General features: G+C 52.6%; 2 protein-coding genes across 5 annotated transcripts in view; one reads left to right on the forward strand and one right to left on the reverse strand.

The window, feature by feature from the left end:
* ARHGAP1 (Rho GTPase activating protein 1) overlaps positions 1-14,384 on the forward strand; it is a 19,613-nt gene extending 5,229 nt beyond the window's left edge. The window contains 13 exon segments of the mRNA XM_007455770.1: positions 88-269; positions 492-587; positions 7,214-7,301; positions 11,329-11,460; positions 11,838-11,924; positions 12,126-12,224; positions 12,598-12,705; positions 12,785-12,861; positions 13,035-13,112; positions 13,625-13,753; positions 13,937-14,040; positions 14,186-14,346; positions 14,348-14,384. Coding sequence (XP_007455832.1) covers positions 137-269; positions 492-587; positions 7,214-7,301; positions 11,329-11,460; positions 11,838-11,924; positions 12,126-12,224; positions 12,598-12,705; positions 12,785-12,861; positions 13,035-13,112; positions 13,625-13,753; positions 13,937-14,040; positions 14,186-14,346; positions 14,348-14,372 — 1,317 coding nt within the window. The 5' untranslated portion in view covers positions 88-136 and the 3' untranslated portion in view covers positions 14,373-14,384.
* A 6,450-nt stretch (positions 14,385-20,834) lies between these two features.
* The window catches only part of ATG13 (autophagy related 13), a 46,218-nt gene continuing 44,156 nt past the window's right edge, over positions 20,835-22,896 (reverse strand). For all 4 annotated transcript variants that reach the window (XM_007455774.1, XM_007455772.1, XM_007455771.1 and 1 more), the window contains one exon: positions 20,835-21,136. In XM_007455774.1, the coding sequence (XP_007455836.1) occupies positions 21,059-21,136 (78 nt within the window). In that variant the 3' untranslated portion in view covers positions 20,835-21,058. The remainder of the gene's footprint in view (positions 21,137-22,896) is intronic.

A 22,896-nucleotide genomic window follows, 5' to 3' on the forward strand; every position in this document is an offset into this window, starting at 1 on the left:
GAAAGAGTGGGAGCAGGAGGGCTTGCTGTAGAAGTTATGGGTGAAAAGAGTGTGTCACTGACCTGCCAACTCCATCCTGTCCCCCAGGGTTCTCTTCAGGTTCTGCAGCGTGAAGCTGTGGGGCAGAGGCTTGGCCATGGACCCACTCTCAGAGCTGCAGGACGACCTGACTTTGGATGACACCAGCCAGGCTCTGAACCAGCTGAAGCTAGCCTCCGTTGATGAGAAGAACTGGCCCTCAGACGAAATGCCCGACTTTCCCAAGTCAGGTGGGTACAGCTGGATCTCAGCAGCCATAAGCGCCTTAGAAGGGGAGACCCCCTTCCTGTGGAAGGAAGACCCCAGGAGGACAGGATGCGGGCAAACAGACCAGCCCCAGGGTGGGGCTGGGAGCACAAGCCTTACTGGGGGGAGGGCCAAAGAGCACGAATCTCAGGGAGAAAATTGTGCCAGACCCCCAGATGATCCCCTGACTTTGCTGTGTTCCTCAGATGACTCCAAAAGCAGCTCCCCAGAACCTGTCACACACCTGAAGTGGGATGACCCTTACTATGACATTGCCCGGCACCAGATTGTGGAGGTGGCAGGTGAGCACACCCAGCCTTGCACCTTTTCCCTCACAGTCTGCATCCCTGGCTTAAGGAAGCCAGGCCCTCCTGCCTTAGGGGAAGGGGCTGCAGGGGAGGGGCCGGTCTGACCCCTGACCCTGGGGCTATTGAGGCTCCATGTGTCATTCATTAAAAATACAGACTTGATTGTGATGGCCACTTGGTCTGTTCACCTGCAACCACATCCTGACCTGTGACCTCATCATCTCCACTGGCAGATGGCATGTGGGAGGCACTGTGAAAGCCCTGGGTTTGATTTCCAGCTCTGCAGTCTGAGCTCATTTCTTCCTCACAGGGTTGCTGAGAGGATGCCAATGGTGAACGTATATCAGGACCTAGCCCACAGCCAGAACGTAGTTGGCCCTCAATAAGTGTTCATTCATCTCCCTTCCCTTTGCCCTCAGGTCAGCTTTTCTTCCCCATCAGTTATTGGGTAGCAGGGAGGTGCCAATCCCTCCGGGGAAACCCTACCTCCAAGGAAGTCTGGAATGGCAGAGGCTTCTTCCAGAAGTTAGGATCCACATGACTCCTGGAGCATCAGGTTCCCCGCAGATGTGCTACCCTGCTACGAATGAGCGCAGAGCCCCCCTTGGGTCTTGGCCTCAGTGAGCTCCCGCCCTCCTGTTCATAATGCAGGACCCAGAAGCCTCCAAGAGCAAGGGAGGTAGCAGAGATGTTGATGACCTGGTTTCTGCCTATAGGGTCCTAGTGCTAGAAGAAGAAATTGGAATTGTAGGATCCTTTGTCTTTTCTTCAGCTGTAAGCAAGGATGGCAGCATGGCCCTGCCCTGAGGCATTGGGGTGGGCAAGGGGAGCCAGGTAGCTTGTGGCCCCTGGAGCCCTGAGTGGTGCTGGCTGAGGGGGCCCTGGAGGCATCGGGCCATAGGGAAGCAGCAGGGAGCTCTGTCTCTCCTGAATGCTGGGCTCAGGGAGGGATGGGGCAGTTGAAAGGGTTGTTCCTAATGTCAAGGTGTTTTCTTGGCATCTGTGTTCCTGATGCCTGCCCTGGTCTGGATTGGAGGACTTGGCTATGGCCTCTGTCACCCCTACAGAAGCAAGGCTGAGAGTTCTTTTTTGGCCTGGTCCTGCCTTGAGTACAGGAGAGTCACTTGAAGGCTCAGAACTTTCCTCACTCCTAGAGATGGACCTGACTGGGGCATGGGGATGTCTGATGTGAAGGAGTCTCTCTGCTGACATCCTCCTGGCTATGTGGCCAAGTCACAAGGCAGAGCAGGGAAGACTGCCCCCATCCCCACCAGGTGACCCCTGCAAGCAGAGCTGCAATATGTTTCTGTCTCTCCAGGGTGCGATGAGCCTGAGGGGGCCCAGCCAGGTAGGTGTGTTCCTGGCTCTCTGTGCTTGGCCTCTCTGGGCTGTGGATCAAGAAGGGCTCTTGGTGGAGGCCAGGTGGATCCAGCTTAATTGCAGCCCCACTCCAGGGAGCTGGGAGCTGGGAGCTGGCGGTACTTGGGAGCTAGAAATAGCAGGGGATTTATGGGAGGTTTGACAGGGTGGGGACTGTGTGGGGAGCCCACATATCCAGAGCCCAAAGGGAAAGGAGCTCCAGGGGAGGGGGGGCCTTGTCCATGGGGGTCATGGGGCTGGCTGTAAGCAATGGCCGGGCCCTAGTGCTGGCTCAGGGCCCCTCTGGTGGGGTGTCCCCCATGTGTGTGCCTCTCTGACTGCTGAGAAGAGTTTGGATTGGCGCTGCCAGAGCAAGAGTTGTTTGATGAGGCTATGGTGACTTCCTGGGAGGCCAGTTTCCTGGCCTTGGAAACCAGAGAGCCCACGTTGGAAGGGAGGGTGCGTTATGTCCCCAACTCCTCTGTAGCCTCTTCTCCCTTGCTGGCAGTAGCTCTCATGCTCCACGGTCAAACCTGACTGGTCCACGTGGGTTCTTTCCAGTGGTGTGCTGGTAAAGGTTTAATAGTTAGCCCTCCAGAAAGAAAAAAAAGAAAAGGCTATTATTTGTAACGTGCAATTTCTAACTACAAGTAGCAGATTTCTAGCCACCAACGATGATGTCAGCTGGCTTGCACTATTCCTGACAATTTCACATTTTAACTAATGTGCCCCAGCCCCCCACCTCCCATCTCCTTGGTTGGCCTGCTCTCAGGTCGCAGGAGTGTGCTGGTCTGGCGGGTCCCAGAACGCCTGCTGGAGAAGCTGCTCTGTTGCTGATTAATACCCAGGTTCCCCTGGGAAGTTCCTGATCCGTATCTTGGGAATGCAGAGGTTTCATTCTCTGGCGGCTGGTCTTTTCCTGGTGCTTTCCACAAATGCTGTGCCTCCTTTTTGAGCCCTCTCCCTCAGTGCTCTGGAGCCACCAGTGCTGCCAGCTCCTTCTTTCCCTTCAGTTTCCAGGGTAAATCTGTTTGAATCTTCTGAGATGAGGAGGGGACTCCCAGGCCTTTTTACACATGCTTCTTGTAGGAGCCGTTACCCTGCCTGCTGGCAAATGCCCGAGCCACTCAAGGACTTGGGCAGTGGGACTCCACTCCAGGGAGGAGAGGACAGGCTAAGCCCTGGGGTTGCCCATGTCTCGTTCTTTGCTGGTCTGGGAGTCTTGCCATCCAGTCCCTCTCTGAACCCCCTCCTTTGTCCCCCATCCCCATCCTGACTTTACTTGGCATGCATTTATAAAACACCTACTTTGGGAACAAGTCCAGTACTCAGCACTGAGGATTTTTTTTTTTAATATTTATTTATGCCTGCGTCAGGTCTTAGTTGAAGCACGCGGGATCTTTCATTGAGGCGTGTGGGCTTCTCTCTAGTTGTGGCGCATGGGCTCCAGAGCACATGGGCTGTGTAGTTTGTGGCATGCAGGCTCTCTAGCTGAGGTGTGTGAGCTCAGTAGTTGTGGTGCGTGGGCTTAGTTGCCCAGTGGCATGTGGGCTCTTAGTTCCCCGACCAGGGATCGAACCCGCATCCCCTGCATCGGAAGGTGGATTCTTAACCACTGGACCAGCAGGGAAGTCCCCAGCATTGAGGATTCATTGAGGAAAAATGCACATTCTCTCCTTCAAGGAGCATACAGTCCAGGGAAGCGGTTCTTGAAACTGGTCAGGAGTCCTCCTTGAAAATATGAAAGGTGTGGACCTCTTCCCCAGAAAACACGTGCATGTGCTTGTAATATTTTTTATATAACATCATGACATTGGTGGATGCCCATTGATGGAAACCTGGTTGAGAACCCAATTTCCCATTTACAAGTTGCTGGGGCAGCTGAGCGGTGGAACTACAGGCCTCTGGCCTCTCACCTCAGTTGCCTGCTTAACCAGTTACCAGCTCTTTAAATACCAGAGCCTTGTGAGCTCAGACTTTCTGCTCTGCCTAAGCCCTCAAATCTGCCGGCCAATGAGGGCTGCCTTACTGTTGGAGGGAAGTCATGAAGAGAATCTTTTACAATCCTCCATGCTCCTCCCAGCATTTTCCGCTATACCCTGGGCATTTCCTCTGCTTAGAGGGGAGTAGACAGATGATGTCCCCCCGCCCCACAGGCTCATAATAGAAGGCCCAGGGGTTTCTGAAGCTCCAGATTGTCCACGAGGGTGGGCTGAGCAGTCTAACCCTTCATCCCTGCCCACTGCCAGGCTGCTCTTTCTTCTGTCAAAGCCTATGGGAAGTGAATCAGAGCAGGCCGCAGAGCCACCCCCAACCGGCCTGGAGGGAACCCAGCGTCTCAGGATCTGGTCCAGGGTGTGGAGGGGAACAGATGACACCTGGTCTTTCAAAATAGACCGGCTGCTGGACGGAGCTGCACCGTCTCCTCCTCAGACATACCTGTAGAGGGCTCTCTGCTTGTTAAGTCTGGAGAAGTTCTGCCCCAGGCTTTGGGAAACTGTCCAAAGCAGTCTCATATCCCAGATAACATTGTGAGCAAACTCAGAAATAGAACCATGCATACCGTGTAATGCTGACCTGTGACAGGCTACCAGCGTTTATTGAATACCTGCCACATTGCTGGGCTCTGGACCATCTGGACATTTAAAGATGGACAAGACAGTCCCTGTCTTTGAGCTGCTCACAGCCACTAGAGGAGACAGACACATAAATAGTTATACAGGAGAGTCAGTGTTGTGACAGAGACGGGTGATGGTTCATGCTGGGAGCTATGAAAAGGGACAGCTAACCTGCCTGTGGGGAGGAGGAGGGGAAACAGGCTTCTGGGAGATTATGCCTGGGATGAGTCTTAAGGATTCAAAGGAGTTAGCCTAGAGGAGGGGAGCAGAATTGCCTAGAGGAAGTCTGTCTGGCATGAGAGACAGAGGCTAAAGCCACCTGCTGCGGACTGGGCCGAAGGTGTGCATGGTGTGAACCTGCAGAGGGGGTTGGCGGGGCCAAGCCTCAAAGTCCTGTGAGCCTTTCTAAGGGGCTTTTATACAGCTTGGGTTGGGGTTCAGGAAGAAAGGAGTCAAGGCAGGAGAGCCAAGGGCAGGTAGATGTTTCTAATTCTCCAAGGCTAGAAGCTGGGGCAGTTTAGAAAGGAGAACGGAGCCTCTCTCTGGGCTTGGTGGGCCAGGCCTCAGACCCTGACCCAGGAGATTCTTGGAGGGTCCTGGCTAGGACCTTTGGCTAGGGCCAGCAGAGACTAGGCAGTGTACTGGGTGGAGATGGGATCACTGGAGGGGTTGATCCAGAGGCTGGACACAGTGGGAGACTGCTGGGAGTGAGGCAATAGCTCAGGCCAGAGCACCAGGCTGGGCCACCAGCAGGGACTGGGGCCACGCTGCCCACATTCCAGAAGCCTTCCTCAGCCCCTCCAATGAGTCCTGGCCCCTTGAGAAAAGGGTCAGAGCCTTGGCAACCACTTTGGAAAAGCACTGAGTCCTGGGTTAAGTCACTCACTGACCAAGAAGGATCATCAAGATCATGGTTTATTTAACATGGAGAAGACACTCAGCAAGTTGTTGGGGAATCCCTGAATCCTCAGAGGTAGAAGGAGGACAGACTGTGTGGCCTGTGTACGTGGTCTTTTTATTTGCCTCTGAAGCAGTGGGGATTAGGCAAGAATGACTCTGGAGAGGTGTGAGGGTAAAGATAAAGGGAAGGGCCCTGGGACATGGGGGAGTGAGGACCAGGCCTTGTCCCCATCGAGCTGTGCTTAGAGTCCCTGGTTCATACTGACCCTGGAAGAGCATCTCATCTTGAGAGGCTGTGGCATATGTCTCAGGAGCTCCCCAGCTTCATGACAAAGCCAGATGGTCAGACCATGAAATAGTGACTAGTTTTGGACAGACATCCCTCAGTGGTTACACTCAAATGAGCACCTTCCCAAAGTGTTACAAACTCCTCTCTACTCCATGTTTTTTAGAATATCCTTAATGAGAAAGGAATGATTTTTAGAAATGTCCAGAGGTCAGTCAGCTGTGGCAAATAATTCTGGCAGTAAAATCAGAAAGTGTTGTTAGTAGTCAAAAACAAGACATGACTATTAAGTAATCAGACTGATTTCCTCATTGGCCTCAGACTTTCTGAGAAGGTAGCTTCAAGAAGTTTTTCAAATACAGGCTGCTCAGAGCAGATGCTTCTGGAATAGGTGTGGAGTTTTAAGATGATGTATGGCAAGATAACAGTTGATTTGGTGGGTGTGACTTTTTGTTTTCTTAGTTATGGTGAAATTTATATAACATAAAATTAACCATTTTAGGGGCTTCCCTGGTGGCGCAGTGGTTAAGAATCCGCCTGCCAATGCAGGGGACATGGGTTCAAGCCCTGGCCCGGGAAGATCCCACATGCCATGGAGCAACTAAGCCCGTGCGCCACAACTACTGAGCCCACGTGCTGCAACTACTGAAGCCTGCATGCCTAGAGCCCATGCTCCGCAACAAGAGAAGCCACCACAATGAGAAGCCCGTGCACTGCAACGAAGAGTAGCCCCCGCTCACCGCAACCAGAGAAAGCCCGTGCACAGCAACAAAGACCCAACGCAGACAAAAAAAAAAAAAAAAAATTAACCATTTTAAAGTGTATACTTTGGTGGTATTTAGTACATTCACAATGTTGAACAACCACCACCTCTATCTAGTTCCATCATTTCATCCATTTCATCCATAGTTTCACCCATACTAACCCCCATAACCATAAGCATCAATCCCTATTCTCCCTTCCTCCCAGCACCTATAACCACTAATTTGCTTTCTATTGTTACAGATTACCTATATAGCTCATATAAATGGAACCAAACAATATGTAGCCTTTTATGTCCAGCTTCTTTCACTTAGCGTCATGTTTTCAAGGTTCATTCACAATGTAGTGTGTATCAGTACTCCATTCCTTTTTATAGCCAATAGTCCATTGCATGGATACACCACATTTTCTTCATCTTCATTGATGGACATTTGGGTTGTTTCCACCAGGCATGACTTTTTAAGAAGTCATGTTATATTTTTGTGCCCCAGCTCTGTAGCCCTGAAACCACCTGTCCCTCTTTCTTCAGTGACACACCCTTGAGTGCAGGCACCTGCCCAGAGGTCTGTCCGCATGGGCCACTCTGGCCCCAACGCTAAATGGTACAGTCTCCAGGCCTGGCCCCTTTCAGATCCTCACCTGACTTCTCTTGGCTTATTGTTCACCCACTGTGCTCCACCTTTCTCCACACCTAGGAGATGACAAGTATGGGCGGAAGATCATTGTGTTTAGTGCCTGCCGAATGCCCCCGAGCCACCAGCTGGACCATAGCAAGCTCCTGGGGTGAGTACCCATGGGGAAGTGATGGAACCCATGCTCAGATCCCCACTATGGCCTGGAGCCATTTTCCTTACTGTCCCTTCCTGCCCCGGGGGTACCAAGCCACCTCCCTTGAGGCCTCCCCTCTTCTGCTGAGGGATATTGGGAGCACTGGGATAGGTGTCAGATCTGGTTTCTAGTCCTGGAAACCATCTGTGTGACCTTGGAAAGTGTGTTCATCTCTTTAAGCCTCTTTCTCTTCACTCTTCTTGGGGAATAATAATACAGCCCTTGTTCCTCATAGGAGTGAGATACTGCATTTGAAAATGCTTTGAAAAGTAAAATACCATCCAAATGTGAGGACTGATTATGATAACGATATGGTGCGCTTCTGAGGCAGTTGCAGTTGTTCATCATTTACATGAATAATTAGTGTTATTTTGTGCCAAATCTGGTGCCAACAACTTCTGTACCTATCCAGGTTCTAATAGCTAAATACAGGTAATAGCTCTGTTTGGTCTAGAAATCTCCTGATGCAAGTCCGAAGGCTGATTGAAAGCAGGAGTTTGACAGACTGTGTTCTGATAAGTGTTCATCGTTGAGCCACCACTAGGCCAGTGCTGGGCCCACAGCAGGTGCGGGATCCCTGGAGGCAGAGCCATAACTGACTTCCTCCTGAGGCTCCTCAGTGTGTGTACAGTTTCCATCTTGCACTCCTTTCCTGACACTTTAAAGCACTCCCTGCAATTGCAAATGTCTGCCCCACCCCTTACCAGCTCTTTGGGATCCTGAATGGTTGTGTGTGTGGAGGGGCTGGTGTGGGGTTGGGGACAGTCCGGGGCTGCAGCAACAGAAGGTGAGGGCCTGACTGCAGAACCTCTGCAGTCCTGTGAGCCAGGGCCAGGCCCGAGTCTCTCCAGCTTTGTGTGAAGGCTTTCTCTCTGGTCTCCTGAGCCCTCCTCCCACTGCTCCTCACCGTGCAGGCAGGCAGAGCCTTCTCCAGACCCATCACGTGGCCCAGCCAGGAACAGGCCAAGAAGCCCAGCCTGAGGGTGGCTGAGTCACCTGTCCTCCTTTCTGGGTTTATTGTCACAGCATCTGACAAGGCAGGTGACAGACTCCTGGCCAGATTACGGGCTGAGTGGGAGGAGGTCAGAGGAGGTGGATGGGAAAGCCCCCAGCTTTCAGGAGAGAGTGTGCTGAGCGAGGCTGCCCCCACTCTGGGGCTTCATCTGCCTTCGGGAAGCCCTCTGTCACCCATCCTGTCCATCCTCCACTCCTTCCCAGCGGGATTTCCCCGCCATCACCTGCCCGGGCAGGGAGGCGCTTTCATCAGGCATCAGTCCTGTCATCTTGTTTTCACTCAGACTTGGCTTTTCCCAGCTGTCCAGCCAGATCTGGGGGGTTGAAATAGAAAGTGCCTGAAGCTTGGATGCAGAAGACCAGTTAAACTTCAACTCTGCCTCTTACTAGCTTGGGGTCAGGTCTCTCCTGAGCCCTGTGAAATGTCATTGTATTCATTTGTAAAGTATCACAGATTTCAAGAATGTAGAAAAATGTAGATAGCTATTAAGAAAAAACACAGACAGCAATAAACAAAGTCGCCCATAAACCCACCACCCAGAGAGAAAACCACTGTTAACATTTTAGTGTATTCACTTCCCATTTTTTTCTATAACATATACAGAACTCTATAGTCAGTTTTGTATCTTACATAATGTTTTTATCTTCTGAGCATTAAACATTCTTCAAGGATATCCTTTCAAAAAATTTTGACATATGTGTATCCAGAAAAGTGAACACATTATGTATACTACTTGATGAATTTTCAAAAACGAAATACACCCATGTCATCCACACCTACAAACTTCCCTTTGCTCTTCCAGGCAGTACCCCAAAGGGTAACCACTGTTCTCACATCCAACTTCACAGATTGGTTCTGTCTGCAGAAACATCCCGTGAGGTATTCTATTTATAGATCTCCTGTGATTTATTTAACCAATATTCTGTTCTTGGACACTTACTTTGCTGCTCATTTTTTCCCCCCATTATAAAACAGGCTATAATGAACAGCCTTTTACAAAAACATTTCTGTTCATCTCTGATTAGTTCCTTGGGATAAATTCCTGGACATATTTTTATCAGGTCAGAGTATGAACATTTTATAGCTTCTGATAAACATCACTTTATTGACCTCCAAAAGGTCATAACATTCATCAAAGGATGAGTGTATTTTCACTACAACTTTTGCTATTTTATTTATTTATTTATTTTTATTTATTTTTTGTGTGGCATGTGGGATTTTAGTTCCCCAACCGGGGATCGAACCCATGCCCCCTGCAGTGGAAGCGCAGTCTTAACTGCTGGACCACCAGGGAAGTCCCTAACTTTTGCTATTTTATAGTTGCAAAATGCCATCCTTTTATGTGACAGCTCTTTTCAAACTGCAAAGTGCTCAATGTGTGTAAGGGGTAAATTACTGTATAGTGATAATGATGGGAATCAAGATAATAAAGCCAGCATAAGACACCTCACATGTCCGTGAGTGCTGGCACCCATGGACCAATGTTTAGGTTAGCCTCTCTGGGATAGGTCAGGTTGTGTCTGGGCACTTAGTCACATCCTTGGGCACTTCCCAAGGCTCCTTCCTGGGCTTCCCTGGTGGCTCAGTGGTTAAGAATCCGCCTGCCAGTGCAGGGGGCACGGGTTGGAGCCCTGGTCCAGGAAGATCCCACATGCCGTGGAGCAACTAAGCCTGTGCGCCACAACTACTGAGCCTGCACTCTAGAGCCCGCGAGCCACAACTACTGAGCCCACGTGCCACAACTGCTGAAGCCCATGAGCCACAACTACTGAGCCCGTGAGCCACAACTACTGAAGCCTGCGCACCTAGAGCCCGTGCTCCGCAATAAGAAAAGCCACCGCAATGAGAAGCCCGCACACCGCAACGAAGAGTAGCCTCCACTCACCGCAACTAGAGAAAGCCAGCGCACAAAAATGAAGACCCAACGCAGCCAAAAATAAATTAACTAATTAAATAAATTTAAACAAAAGCTGTCAGATTTCTAATTAATAACTGTAAGCTTTCCAAATCATTAAAAAAAATAAAAAGGCTCCTTCCCTCCTTTCCCTCCTCCCCTTGGAAGCCCTTAGCATTCCTGCATGCCCAGCCTCCCAGCCTGGAGTGGTGTTCCTGCTGGGGCCTGGGAGCTGTTGGCCAACCAGAAAGAGGGTTTTCCACTGGGCTCCTCTCCCTTTCTGGAATTCATGTTCACTCAATTCATATTTCTCTACCTCAGGTGGGCCCAACACCCGTATGTGTGTTTGTGTTGGATGGTAGGTATTGTGTTGTGAGCATAGGGAACTTGAGGTGTGGGTCTTTGGTCCACAGAACGTCCAGTGACTGGAGCTGGGGAGGGGACCCTCTGACCACCCTGATCCCCTTTTGTGGGCACAGTGTTCTACAGACAGCGCTGGGAGTGTAAAAGGCAGAGCTGTCCCATGATCAACAAGGTGAAACTTGGAGTTAGTTCACCTCCAGTCTCCACCACAAGCTGTGTGACCTCAGAGAAGCACTTGACCTCTCTGAGCCTCACTGCCCTCGCTTGTAAGAAGGGGATAGTATTGGCCTCCATTATAATGAGGAAGGCACGAGATATTGCATACAAAGTGCTTGGTAGACACTAAGAGCTTAATACTGGTAAATGGTGACTGTCATCATTACTTTTGACTCAGGGCAATCCTGTGAGTGAAATGTTATTCCCATTTTTACTGCAGGTATGTGAGATGGCTCCAGTTAGAGTCCTGGTCTCCTGACCCCTAGTCAGTGCTCAAACCTGAGAGCTGCTGTTGTTATTATTCCTCCATGCAGCCCAGCCACTACCTCGTTCCTCCTCCACCCCAACATGGTGACTGATTATGCAGCCAGAACAGACAGGGCAGGAGAGGGGCTGGCGGAGGCAGGAGGAGGGGATTCCTGGGGCACTGGTTCTGTCTTAATGGGGCCCCACTTGCATACAGGGCAGGCCTGAGTGGGGCTCATCTCTTACAGATACCTGAAGCACACCCTGGACCAGTATGTGGAGAGCGACTACACGCTGCTCTACCTGCACCATGGCCTGACCAGCGACAACAAGCCCTCCCTCAGCTGGCTCCGGGACGCCTACCGGGAGTTTGACCGCAAGTGGGTTAGGGCCTCGGAGGAGCTCCAGGGCCCGGGGGCCAGCAGCTCTGCCGGGTTCTGGGCTGCCCTCTGCTTGGGCAGGAACGTATTCCATGCCAGGGGAGGCGGGTTCCCCCCTACCTGGGTAAACTAAACACAAAGAGTCTCAAGTTGGAATGGCCTGGGCTTAAATCCCAGTTTCTCTTCTTACTCGCTCTGTGACCTTTCATCTTACTTAACCTCTCTGAGCCCGTTTCCTAATCTGTAAAATAGGGCAACAATGGTACTTACCTCGAAGGCTTACTATGAGTCATCAATTCAGTAACTGTACATTAAGAGCTTAGCTCTGTGCCTCTCCTACCATGCCCACTCCTGAGTTCCCCGTTCTGCCTCTGCAGGTACAAGAAGAATATCAAGGCTCTGTACATCGTGCACCCCACCATGTTCATCAAGACCCTGCTCATCCTCTTCAAGCCCATCATTAGGTGAGTGGGCCCAGGGCGGGGCACTCGTCTCTTGTGCTTCCCCTTGAACTGCGAAGCAGATACCTGAGGAAGCCAAGCATCCTGGGGACCGAGCACTTTGGGGCTAGGCATCAGTCTGATCTGGGTGGGCTGCTGAGGAGAAAGCGGAGGCCTGCTGAAGTGGGCCTACCCTGGACCCAATACCCTTTCTTCCATCGGCAGCTTCAAGTTTGGGCAGAAGATCTTCTATGTGAATTACCTGAGTGAGCTGAGCGAGCATGTGAAGCTGGAGCAACTGGGGATCCCTCGCCAAGTGCTCAAGTGAGACCGGGCTGGGAGCTGTGTGTGCCCACCGAGCACACTGTCCACATATATCATGTTTGTGGGGGTAGGATGTGCCGGCCAAGGGGAGAAGCAGCCTTGACAGCACCAGGATACACAGAGGAAGCAGATGTGATGAGTAAGGGGCAGCACATGGGGTCAGAGAGAGCAAGTCCAGATCCCATATCTGTCACTGAAAAGCTCTGTAACTGAATCTCTTTAAAGTCTTCAATTCTGTGTAAAGCTGGGTTGGTGGGAGGACTGAATGAGGTAATCCATGTAAGACAGCACAGTAAGTGCCTGACAAACAAGAGTTGCCATAGTGACTGCAGAGCCAGGTAGGGGCCCTGACCTCTCCCCGCTGCTTCCCCAGGTATGATGACTTCCTCAAATCCACCCAGAAGAGCCCTGCGACAGCCCCCAAGCCCATGCCACCACGGCCCCCTCTGCCCAACCAGCAGTTCGGGGTCTCCTTGCAGCAGTGAGTATGCGAAAGGTGGGCGGGGCTGGCACCTGGGGACCAGGAGGACTGCAGACCCGTCACTGCGTTGTGCCCACAGCCTCCGGGAGAAGAACCCAGGGCAGGAGCCCATTCCGCTCGTGCTGCGGGAGACTGTTGCCTACCTACAGGCCCACGGTGAGTGCCAGGGAGCCCTCTCCCCTTGGGAAGCTGCTGGGCAGGGCTGGGCAAGGTCCCACGTGCGCCAGCACCCACCATGACCCTGACCGGGACCCCAAGACACAGAATGGGTGGAGAGTCCACATGTTGCCCCAGAGCTCTGAGACTCACCAGGCCCCACTGTTTCCCAGCTCTCACCACTGAGGGGATTTTCCGGAGGTCGGCCAACACCCAAGTTGTACGGGAAGTGCAACAGAAGTACAACATGGGTGAGTGGCCCCAGGGATGTGTCGAAGCCCAGAGGGCCAGTACAGATCGTGCACGCGCACACACACGTGTGTGTATGTGTGTGTGTGTGTGTGTGTTTTCTGTGGCATTTGGTATAATTACATGGGTCTCACTCCTGCCTGGTTGTCCCAGGCCTACTTTCTCATAGGTCAGGCTTCTGGAGCCTGGGTTCAGGGTCATTCAGAGGCGAGGAATAACTGTGGTGTGTGCTCGAGGGCCCTACTCCCCAGATGGCCTGACCCTGTGCCCCCTGTCCCAGTGGGAGGAGGAGGAGGCTTGTGGCCAAGGGTGAAGTCAGGCTGTGGAGCCTGCTTGGCCTCTGGATTGGCTGCTGGTCTCCAGGCTCCTCCCCCCCCCCCCCCCCCCCCCCGCCGGGCTTCCTTTTCTCGCCTATGTGTCCAGCTGCTCACTCCTCCTGGGCTCTGGGATGAACTTGCCAGGACTGGAAAGGCACAGGAAGGGCACGTTTTTCTCCCCCCCCCCCCCCCCCCAGGGCTGCCTGTGGACTTCGACCAGTACAATGAGTTGCACCTGCCAGCAGTCATTCTCAAGACCTTCCTCCGGGAGCTTCCTGAGCCCCTGCTCACCTTTGACCTCTACTCCCACGTTGTGGGCTTCCTCAGTGAGTGCCCCTCTCCCCCTTCTCCAGCTTCTGCAGGGTGGGGTTGCAGCTGGACTCAGAGCAGGCAGGTTTGGCCTGTCCTTCAAGGAAAGTCTGGTTGGGTCTTCCCCCTAGTCTCATGACAGGGCTTCCCGAACCAGTCCAGCCATGGGCCCCTGTGACCTGGGCCCCCCTTCCTCATAGACATTGATGAGAGCCAGAGAGTGGAGGCCACGCTGCAGGCCTTCCAGATGCTGCCCGAGGAGAACTACCTGGTGCTGCGTTTCCTCACTGCCTTCCTGGTGCAGGTGAGACCTCGGCCTGGGCCTCTACCACTTACCTGGAGGAGAGAGGGAGGAGGAGTTGCCATGGCTGCTGCTCCTGGGCATGGTTGCCAGGCCTGGGAGGTGGCGTCTGTGGCTTCCTGCTGCAGCCCCCTGATTCCTTCCACAGATTTCTGCCCTCTGTGACCAGAACAAGATGACCAACACTAACCTGGCTGTTGTCTTCGGCCCTAACCTGCTGTGGGCCAAGGATGCTGCCATCACCCTCAAGGCCATTAATCCCATCAATACCTTCACCAAGTTCCTCCTGGATCATCAAGGGGAGCTGTTTCAGCCCTGACTCCAAGGGGCTCTGAGCCCAGCCCCTGCCCCACCCGCCCCCTTCTCTGATAGCCCCGGTTTGGACTCTTCCGTTTGGCTTCAGCCTTACGGGAGCCCAGGACTCCTGCCCAGAAAGGGGCTGTGAGCCCCCTGGAGACAGAAGCTGGAGCCAGTCAACTGGACAGCTCCTCCTCCCCTCCTGTCCAGCCCACCTCACTGGCCCCGGAGGCCTCGCTGTAACCACAAGACGTTTTTCTTCGCCTTATACTTCTCACTGCCTCTTTGGATCCCTGGCTCCTGCCAGGCTCTGCAGAGCTGGCCTTGGCTCTTCAGGCAGGAGGACTGGCCCCAGCAACCGCTTCCTTACCTGCTTTCTCCTGCCTCTTCCCCTGGCAACTGGAGATGCCAAAATCACTGCCAGCTGTGCTGGTAGCTGGGGCTGGTCCTCCCCTTCCCGACTGCTGGGGAATGAAAGGCTGAGCTGGCCTGGGCTGGCCCTGCTGAGACTTCTCCCTGTCTGGGTGAAGGCCTGGTTGCAAGCACCCTGTTCCTGTCCTTCCCTCTGGTGGCTCAGCCTCTGGTATTTACATAGTTAACAAATAACAGCCTGGAGTCCTATGTCTGCCTTCTCTTCCACACATCCTGGGTCAGCCTTTCCCAAGTGGTACTGCCCCCAGGGTGTCTTAGCCCCCTGGTTCTGCCAGGACTGGCAGCTTGGATGACAGGGCTGAGTCCCAGCATCCATTCAAAATAGACACCCCACTCTCACCCCTGAGAGCCTCCTAGTGTCTGGTCAGACCACTGACAAGCAGTCCCCGCCCACTCCACCCCTCATGCCTTGCCTCCCCTCCCTTCCTACTTGGACAGATCATTAGGCACGTCTGTTGTGGAGTCACACCAGTCCCTGCTCTGGCCAGGGGTGACTCAGTGCCTCAGGATCTGGGGTGGCTCCTTCCTCCAGTTTGGGACTCCTGGAGGGGCTGGGTAGAGATTTTGCTAATTAGATTGGCCCCTGCCAGGTAAGTTCTAGCAACCTCCCCTTGGACCCTGATGATGATGGATATCCCTCTTTCCAGCTGTCCCTTCCTGGTGAACCACCTTCCTGCAGCCTTGGCCAGAGCCTGTACTGTGGCGGTCCTCACTGACCAGTCCTGCCCCATCTGCGAGCCGGGTGTGGCCTGGGCCTGACCTCACTGGGCTCTTTTCCCAGGACACTAGCATGTCAGGAGTCCCAAGGCCTGGTGTGGCTGCTGTCAGTCCCTGTGTCTCCAGGCCAGGCCCAGGATTCTGCTTTCTGCCTTCCTTCCTTTGTATCAGGTGTTGCTCAGAGCCCCATTTACTGGGGAGCCTCGTGGATCTATTTGGTCTCTCCCCTGTCCACCCCCAACTGGTCTTTACCTGGGGGTGGGGGGACTTGTACAGTGAATCAAGTGTTCACATTCACAATGACTTCCTTGGCACCAATCATGTATTTCACCTTTGCACTTTTTATATTTCAATAAAAATGGAGATGGAAAACTGCCCATCTGGCTGATAAGGAAGTGGGTATGGAGGCTCATAACTGGGTGGGAGGTGTGGTGTGGCTGCGGAAGAAGAGCAGATAGGGCTTCAGGAAGTCCCCTCCCCAGTCAGTCTGACCCCCTCCTCATCCTGCTCACTTGTGAGCCGGTATGAAGCCAGCTTTCTGACCATATTCCAGGCCTAGAAGTGTGAACAGTCACCTTCCTTTTTGCACCTATACATTCCAACTGGCCACCAAGTGCTATATCCTAAAACCAGGACCTCTCTCCCCCAAACAGAGCAGACTGTGGTGGGCCACAGCACAAGCTTTAGAGTGAGACCAGGGTTTGAATCCTAGTTCCATCACTCACAACCAGCTCTAACTGGTAATTGTCATGTAACTGGTCCCATGTCTGAGACTGTTGCTTCATTTCTCTGAAGATCAGACACACAGTCATCCCTATGTGTGGGGGACTGGTTCCAGCCACCCGACCCCGTGACACCAAAATCCAAGGATGCTCAAGTCCCTTCTATCAAGTGGTGTAGTATTTGCAATATAACCTACACACATCCTCTCTTTACATCATTTCTAGATTACTTTAATACCTAATACAATGTAAATGCCATGTAAATAGTTGCCAGCATGCAGCAAATTCAAGTTTTGCTTTTTGGAACTTCCTGGAATTTTTTTTTTCTAAATATTTTTCTATCCAAGGTTGGGGGAACTCTCCGGTGTGGAACCCACAGATGCGAGGGCCGACCGTAACGTATACACTACATAACAGAATGAGTGCCCAGTGGGAACCAAAATGATGGTCATTTCACAGAGGAATGAAGTGATAGTCCCAACCTTGTACAGCAGCCAGGGTTGGAACCCTCATCTTCCAGCCATTCCGGTCCTCCCCACCCGCCCCTCAGACTGAGAGTCTTGGCTGTTTCCACCTGCCACCTAGTCACGTGGAGGCTATGAAAGATCCAGCTTTCCTCTTTCGAGCAGTTTTGCTTTGCTTTAAAGGTTAATATGGTAAAATTTATGTTACATGTATTTCACTACAATTGAAAAACTAAAATGGTTTGTCACAGGGAGGGCAGGCCAGAATTCCACTTGGCACACTGGTCAAGTTCCAGCTGTCTGCTGCTTGCCTGCTGACTGCAATCAGGAGGCTATGATGGCCTCAGTCAGGCCTGTTCTTTTTTTCTCCTCATTGCTTGTTTGGGCTGGGGAAGCCGGGCCAAAGCTGCAGGATCAAGACAATGGTTATAAACACAGGCACTGAGCTCCAGGAAGCCAGTCCGCCTGCACAACTGTGACCTTCGTCCAGGTAGCTCAAACAGAAGGCACTGGCAGCCTGTCTCCCTGGCTCTGCTCAGCTCTAAGCTGGGTGACTATTTAGAACAGAAGGGCAGTGACCCAAGGAAATGACAAGACAGGGGAGCAGGAGATGGAGAGCTGTTTACTTGGGTTGGGCTCTTGTCAGGGCCTCTGCCAAGTGACTCAAAAGCCAGTTTACCCCTGCCTTGGCAACAGTGGGTCTCTGGGGGCAGTGTAGTGACATGGCTTAAAGGGGTAGGATACCATCAGACAAGGGGCAATTGAACACTTTGCTTTTGGGGGACCCCTAACTGAAGGTGAGGACTCCAAGGACAGTCTTCCCACCATTTCTGACCCAGGAGTTGGATGCGTGGTCAGGTATCATGGTCAGCGTCACATGCAGTTCACTAACAAGCAAGGGCTCCCAGGGCCCAAAGCGGCAGCAGTGGGTGGGCCCATTTTTTTCAGCCCCAGGTTTGAGTTGAATTTAGAATTTTCTAACTACTCCTCTTCTGCCCTGGGGCCTGGCTTCTGGCCTGAAGGGCGTGGGAGGCAACCAAGACAGCACTTGCTTGGGTTTGTCAGTCTCTGGTCTCTAGAACCACCTCTTCCTCTGGGACACCAACTCTACCTTCCGCTCCCTCCCGCCACTGCAGGCGAAATAGGAGGAAAGAGCTGTTTGTCAGATCAGGGCAGCTAAACATGCATGGGACCTGGACTGCTGCTTACTTCACTCAGCCCCTTCCCTTCTGTCTGGTTTGCTCAGCCACAACCCCTCACACCAGATCAGCAAATATCCCAGCAGTCTGGGGAGTCCCCCGCCCCCTGCTTGGCCTCTGCTGGAAACATGGCAGGGACCTGTCAGTTGTCTTTCCCTCTGACCCAAAGGCTGTTGCCCAGGGTGAGTGGTGAGCTGTGCTGGGTAGGAAAGATAGAGAGCTGAAGATAACAGCCTACCAGTTCTGAGGATTTTACTATGGGCATTCCTCACATGCACGTCTACTTCATACACATTATCTCACTGAATACTCTCACACAACCCTTGAAATGGAAACATTACAGCCAAGGAAAATGAGGCTCTAAGAGGTTTCCTGGGACTTCCCTGGTAGTCCAGTGGTTAAGACTCCGTGCTCCCAATGCAGGGGGCCTGGGTTTGATCCCTGGTCAGTGAGCTAAGATCCCACGTGCTGCACAGTGCTGCCAGGAAAAAAAAAAAAAAAAATCCCGACCAGCCCAAGGCCCCAGGACTCGAAACAGCCTGAATGGCTCTGAAACCTTGCTGTGCCTCACATGGCACCGCTCCTCCCTCCACGGAGCCTGTTGGTGACCCGGGGCTGCCCAGAAGTGGGAGGAAGTGGGCTAGGTTTTTCGACAGCTTGCAGGACAGGAGGCTATAAAGTACAGAAAAAGTTTATTGGAAATCCCTTGAATACATTTTAAAGTATAGCTCAATATTTCCAAATAAAGTAGGCTGGAGGAGCGGGAGGGGCTCTCCCACCTGGAGACACGACTGGTCCCAGCCCTGTCCCGGGGGTGCTGTGCGGGTCCGTCGAGGGCTCATACCTTTCACTGTACAGGGCTGAGGGACAGGGGCCAGCCTTGACAGTTGCTCTGCTCCTCCCAGGCTCAGCTCAAAGTCAGGGCTCAGCCTCCCTGGCCTCTCACTGATGGGGTCCTGAAGAGAGGCTGCTGCCTGCAGAGGCCAACAATTAGGAGTCAAAGAGGCAAATGGCTAACAGGCCTTTCCATGCTTGGCCTTGGAAGAGGGCAGCGGCTGACATATTGGGATGAGGTGGGGGAGTGGGGGGCAATCAGTAACTTACCAGGGCCTTTGCCCGTCTCAGTGCTGGGGCCTGGGGGGTAAGCCTGGATTGGTTTAGCAGGCCACAGGTGTGCTCTGGCCCAGTGACAGGATGGCCAGCTGGACGCCACTATTGGAAACACTTTTTTTTTTAAATTTAATTAATTAATTTATTTTTGGCTGCGTTGGGTCTTCGTTGTTGTGCGTGGGCTATCTCTAGTTGCAGCGAGCGGGGGCTACTCTTCGTTGCGGTGCACGGGCTTCTCATTGCGGTGGCTTCTCTTGTTGCAGAGCACGGGCCCTAGGTGCACGGGCTTCAGTAGTTGTGGCTCGCGGGCCCTTGAGCACAGGCTCAGTAGTTGTGGCGCACGGGCTTAGCTGCTCTGCAGCATGTGGGATGTTCCCAGACCAGGGCTCGAACCCGTGTCCCCTGCATTGGCAGGCGGATTCTTAACCACTGCGCCACCAGGGAAGCCCTGGAAACACTTTTTTAGGCAGGAGAATGTGTGAACAGGGGCAGGGCTCAGCCCAACTGAGGCAGCATCAGAGCTGACCCCAGCCCTGAGATCAGCTTTGTAGGTGAAAACAATGCCACGTGCACTTGCTAACAAGCAATTGAGGGCCACCTGCTCTGCTGCAGAACAGCTGCTGCCAGTGTATACCCCAGGTGGGCCAGAGGAGTGGGGTTGGGCCTATCAGTTAGGCGGGGAGGAACAGATGGTCAGTGGGTGAGGCTGGGCCCTTGACTTAACTCAAGTAACAACACCTGAATGCCCAGCTTTGGTTTCTCAACAAGGAACCAATCCAACTAATAAACCTCAGGGCAGTATACAGACCCTGGGGTTAAAGAAAGGTGGTGGCTAGGCCTAGAAGGAAAAGGCCCATAACCCAGCCCTGAGAATCAGGAACAAATGCCCCAGGAGGAGGGGCCTCTCTGGCCTTCCCCAGGGCCACAGGGCCCCTCGGGCACTACACGTGCCACAACTCTGGGGAGTCATCAAATTTCGCACCCAAGACTTCCTGGGCTGCCAGAACAGAGTCAGTCTCTCTAGGGAAGCTGGGAGAGTCAAAGTTCTCACCAGGAATATGTACATGTCCAAGGCAGAGTGTGATGTCAGTTCAAATGCAGCAATTCTGGGAGGTTCTGCTGCCCTCAGCCAGCCCTATTCTTGGATCCCACCTTATACACATGGGAAGGGAAATCCTCAGGGCAGCAACCTAAATCCAAGGAACCTCTACAGGAGGAGGCGCTGCCCCAGGAAGAGGCCCTCCAACCTTCCCCAAGTGAAAACGTCTAACCTCAAACATGTTTTCTCTACAAAATATCTGATTTCTCTGAAAGTAATAAATATTTACTGGGTTCTATAACCAAGGAGCAATGACAGGGGAAGGGAGAGGAAAGAGAAGAACCTTTGCTGTGACTCCAATGACAGAATCCTAGAGAGGGAGGCTTCTGTTTCTATGTAGCTGAGCACAGGCAGCCGCCAGGGCTGCTCGAATGGGCTGGCACAGCCTTCAAGGGTGGGAATGGCTGACTTTAGGGTTCTCATCACCTTGGGCAGGAAGCCTGCCATACTACCTGTATTTTTGGCACGGGGCAGAGAGAAGGAGAGAGAGAGGGGAAGAAGATACCAGAACTAACGGAGAAGGACCCTGAAGGAGAGCTTCCTTCCTTCCTCCTCCTAGCACTGTCTCCTTCCTCTTTCTGCCTCCACACCAGTCTCTGGGCCACCAGCTGGAATGTCGAATGGTGGATGGCAACGGCAGGCAGGCGAGGGGCCAGCTGCTGGGCAAACCCGGGGCAGGGGGCCGGTAGAGGAGCGGGATGACAGCCTTTGTGAAGCAGCTGCTGAGGGCGGTATAAGCAGAGGGCCCTGCAGAGGGAGGTCAGAGGGTGAGTCCTCTCAAATGCTATCACTGGCCTTCACTGCTGCTGTGAGTGTCCAGGAGTGCAAGAGCAGGGACTTCTGGGTCCCCATGGGGGAACCAGCCTCCCCTCCACCTGGCTTGAAGCGGGACAAGGGATGGGAGCAGCTGACGAGTGGGAGGCTCTCTGTCTCCTGGGACCACAAAAAGGGGATGCTGCTGGTACTCGAGGACACCAACTTTTACTGCAGGGTTTCTACAAAGGCATCAAATTCTCGGACGTTCTTCTCGTGCACAGCCAGCTTCTCTGGTAGTGAGTCCTGTACCGGGAGGGGAGAGAAAAGCTGCTTATTCAGGTAGGGCCTTGAAGCCGGCTGTCACCCTGGGCTGAAGGGAGCACGGCAAAGAGTCTGGCTCAGCAGTGCTGGGCTGGAGAGCAAAGTGCGGAGCAACTGAGCAGGCACTGGCCAGTGGGCCTTTGCCCAGCAGGGGTTAGTGGGGCTGGGGAGGTGGACAGAACAGCCTAGGGAATCTGAGCCGGCCACACATATAATGAGATGGAAAAGGACCATATGCCAACAACGGGATGACACAGAGAAATTCAACGTGAAGTATCTTTGGCACAGATGAGACTGACGTTAGAATAACACAGTAGGTTTAGAGCCCTACAAATTCAGAACGTGTACAAATGATTTCTTCACAGCCTGCGCTGGGCAGGCATCAGAATCCCCTGGGGGCACATGAACAAGGCAGTCCCAGCCATACTCCCAAGAGATGCTGACCCGGCAGGTCTACAGTGAGGCCTAGGAATCTGTATCTTTACATCAGCTGAGAAGGGGATGGGTTAGATGGGGTTGAGAGAGAACAATGAAAGCAAAAAAACAGAACCATGAGGAGTTAAGTTGAACTGCCCTCAGGTATCAACCATTAATTAAAATTTGGTCCTAATCAGGTGGTCTGTCTCCACTGATGAATTTGCATTTGAAGAGTTCAGCCATCACAGAAGACTTCCTGACAGGCACGAGATACTTGGTGCCACAGGACTTACAAAGCAGCCCAGACAGACCAGATGCCGGGGCAGGTTTGGGAGGCTGGGGCAACCAGCCAGCACTGGCTGCAGCCTCACATTGAGCCTTTGGACTCCGGTTCCTTCCAAGCAAACTTCAAATGAGAGGCCAGGGAGCCAATGGTTAAAAGCCTAAAATCAGAAGCCAGACTCTTAGGGGTCAAAGCTTGTTTTGCCAGCTCAGTGTAACCACCATCAAGTTATTTGCTCCCAGTGTCGTTTTTCTCATCTGTAAACTGGGATAATAAGAAAACCTACCTCTTAGGGTCGTTGAAGATTCATGTAAAGCACTTAAAAAATGCTTGGCACCTAGAAAGCTTCAATAAATGTTAATAATAATGACATTATTGCTGTATTATTATTACTGAGCATGCTTTTCTGATTAAAGCAAATCAAGGGCAGCTAAACCTAGATTCCTATTCCTAGAGCCATTCCTCTGATTTCGACACAGGAGGTGATATTCCCACCTCAGGAAGAGGGACCCTGACATCTTGTGGCATGGGGCACCCTGAGTTTGCGGCTGTGCAGGGCACTCCTCTGCCCTTCAGAGACAGGAAACAGGAAACACCCTAAGCGGAGATGTGGTCATTACAGTCAGTATCAGGACATCTGGTTGAACACGAGAACCAGGGAACGAGCTCTCCGAGGAAAGGGCAAGAACACCAATGCTGGGGACCTTCTGTTTCTTCTGCCCTGTACCATTGTCATCTGCCTGGCAAGCTTAACAGCTGATGGCAAGACCTGTTGGAGCAGCCTGGCTTAGTGGCATCAGCAAGTAGAAGACATCAGGCACCAAAAAGAGAAGTGTGTGAGAAATGCTGTGACAAGAGTGCCGAGAAAAGGAGGAAATGAGCGCAAGCAAATTTGAGATAATGACCGCCAGGCACAATGCAAATCTCAAGTGTGATTCCAGGAAGATAATGGTCTAAAAGTCCCCGTCCTGTTACAGGGAAGATGGGAGGTGTGGGCGTGGAGGAGTAACAGGAAGAAATTTCCAGGCCTGTGGAGCAGGAA

Source organism: Lipotes vexillifer, unplaced genomic scaffold, assembly GCF_000442215.2.
Source record: "Lipotes vexillifer unplaced genomic scaffold, Lipotes_vexillifer_v1.1 scaffold977, whole genome shotgun sequence".
Taxonomy (NCBI): domain Eukaryota; kingdom Metazoa; phylum Chordata; class Mammalia; order Artiodactyla; family Lipotidae; genus Lipotes; species Lipotes vexillifer.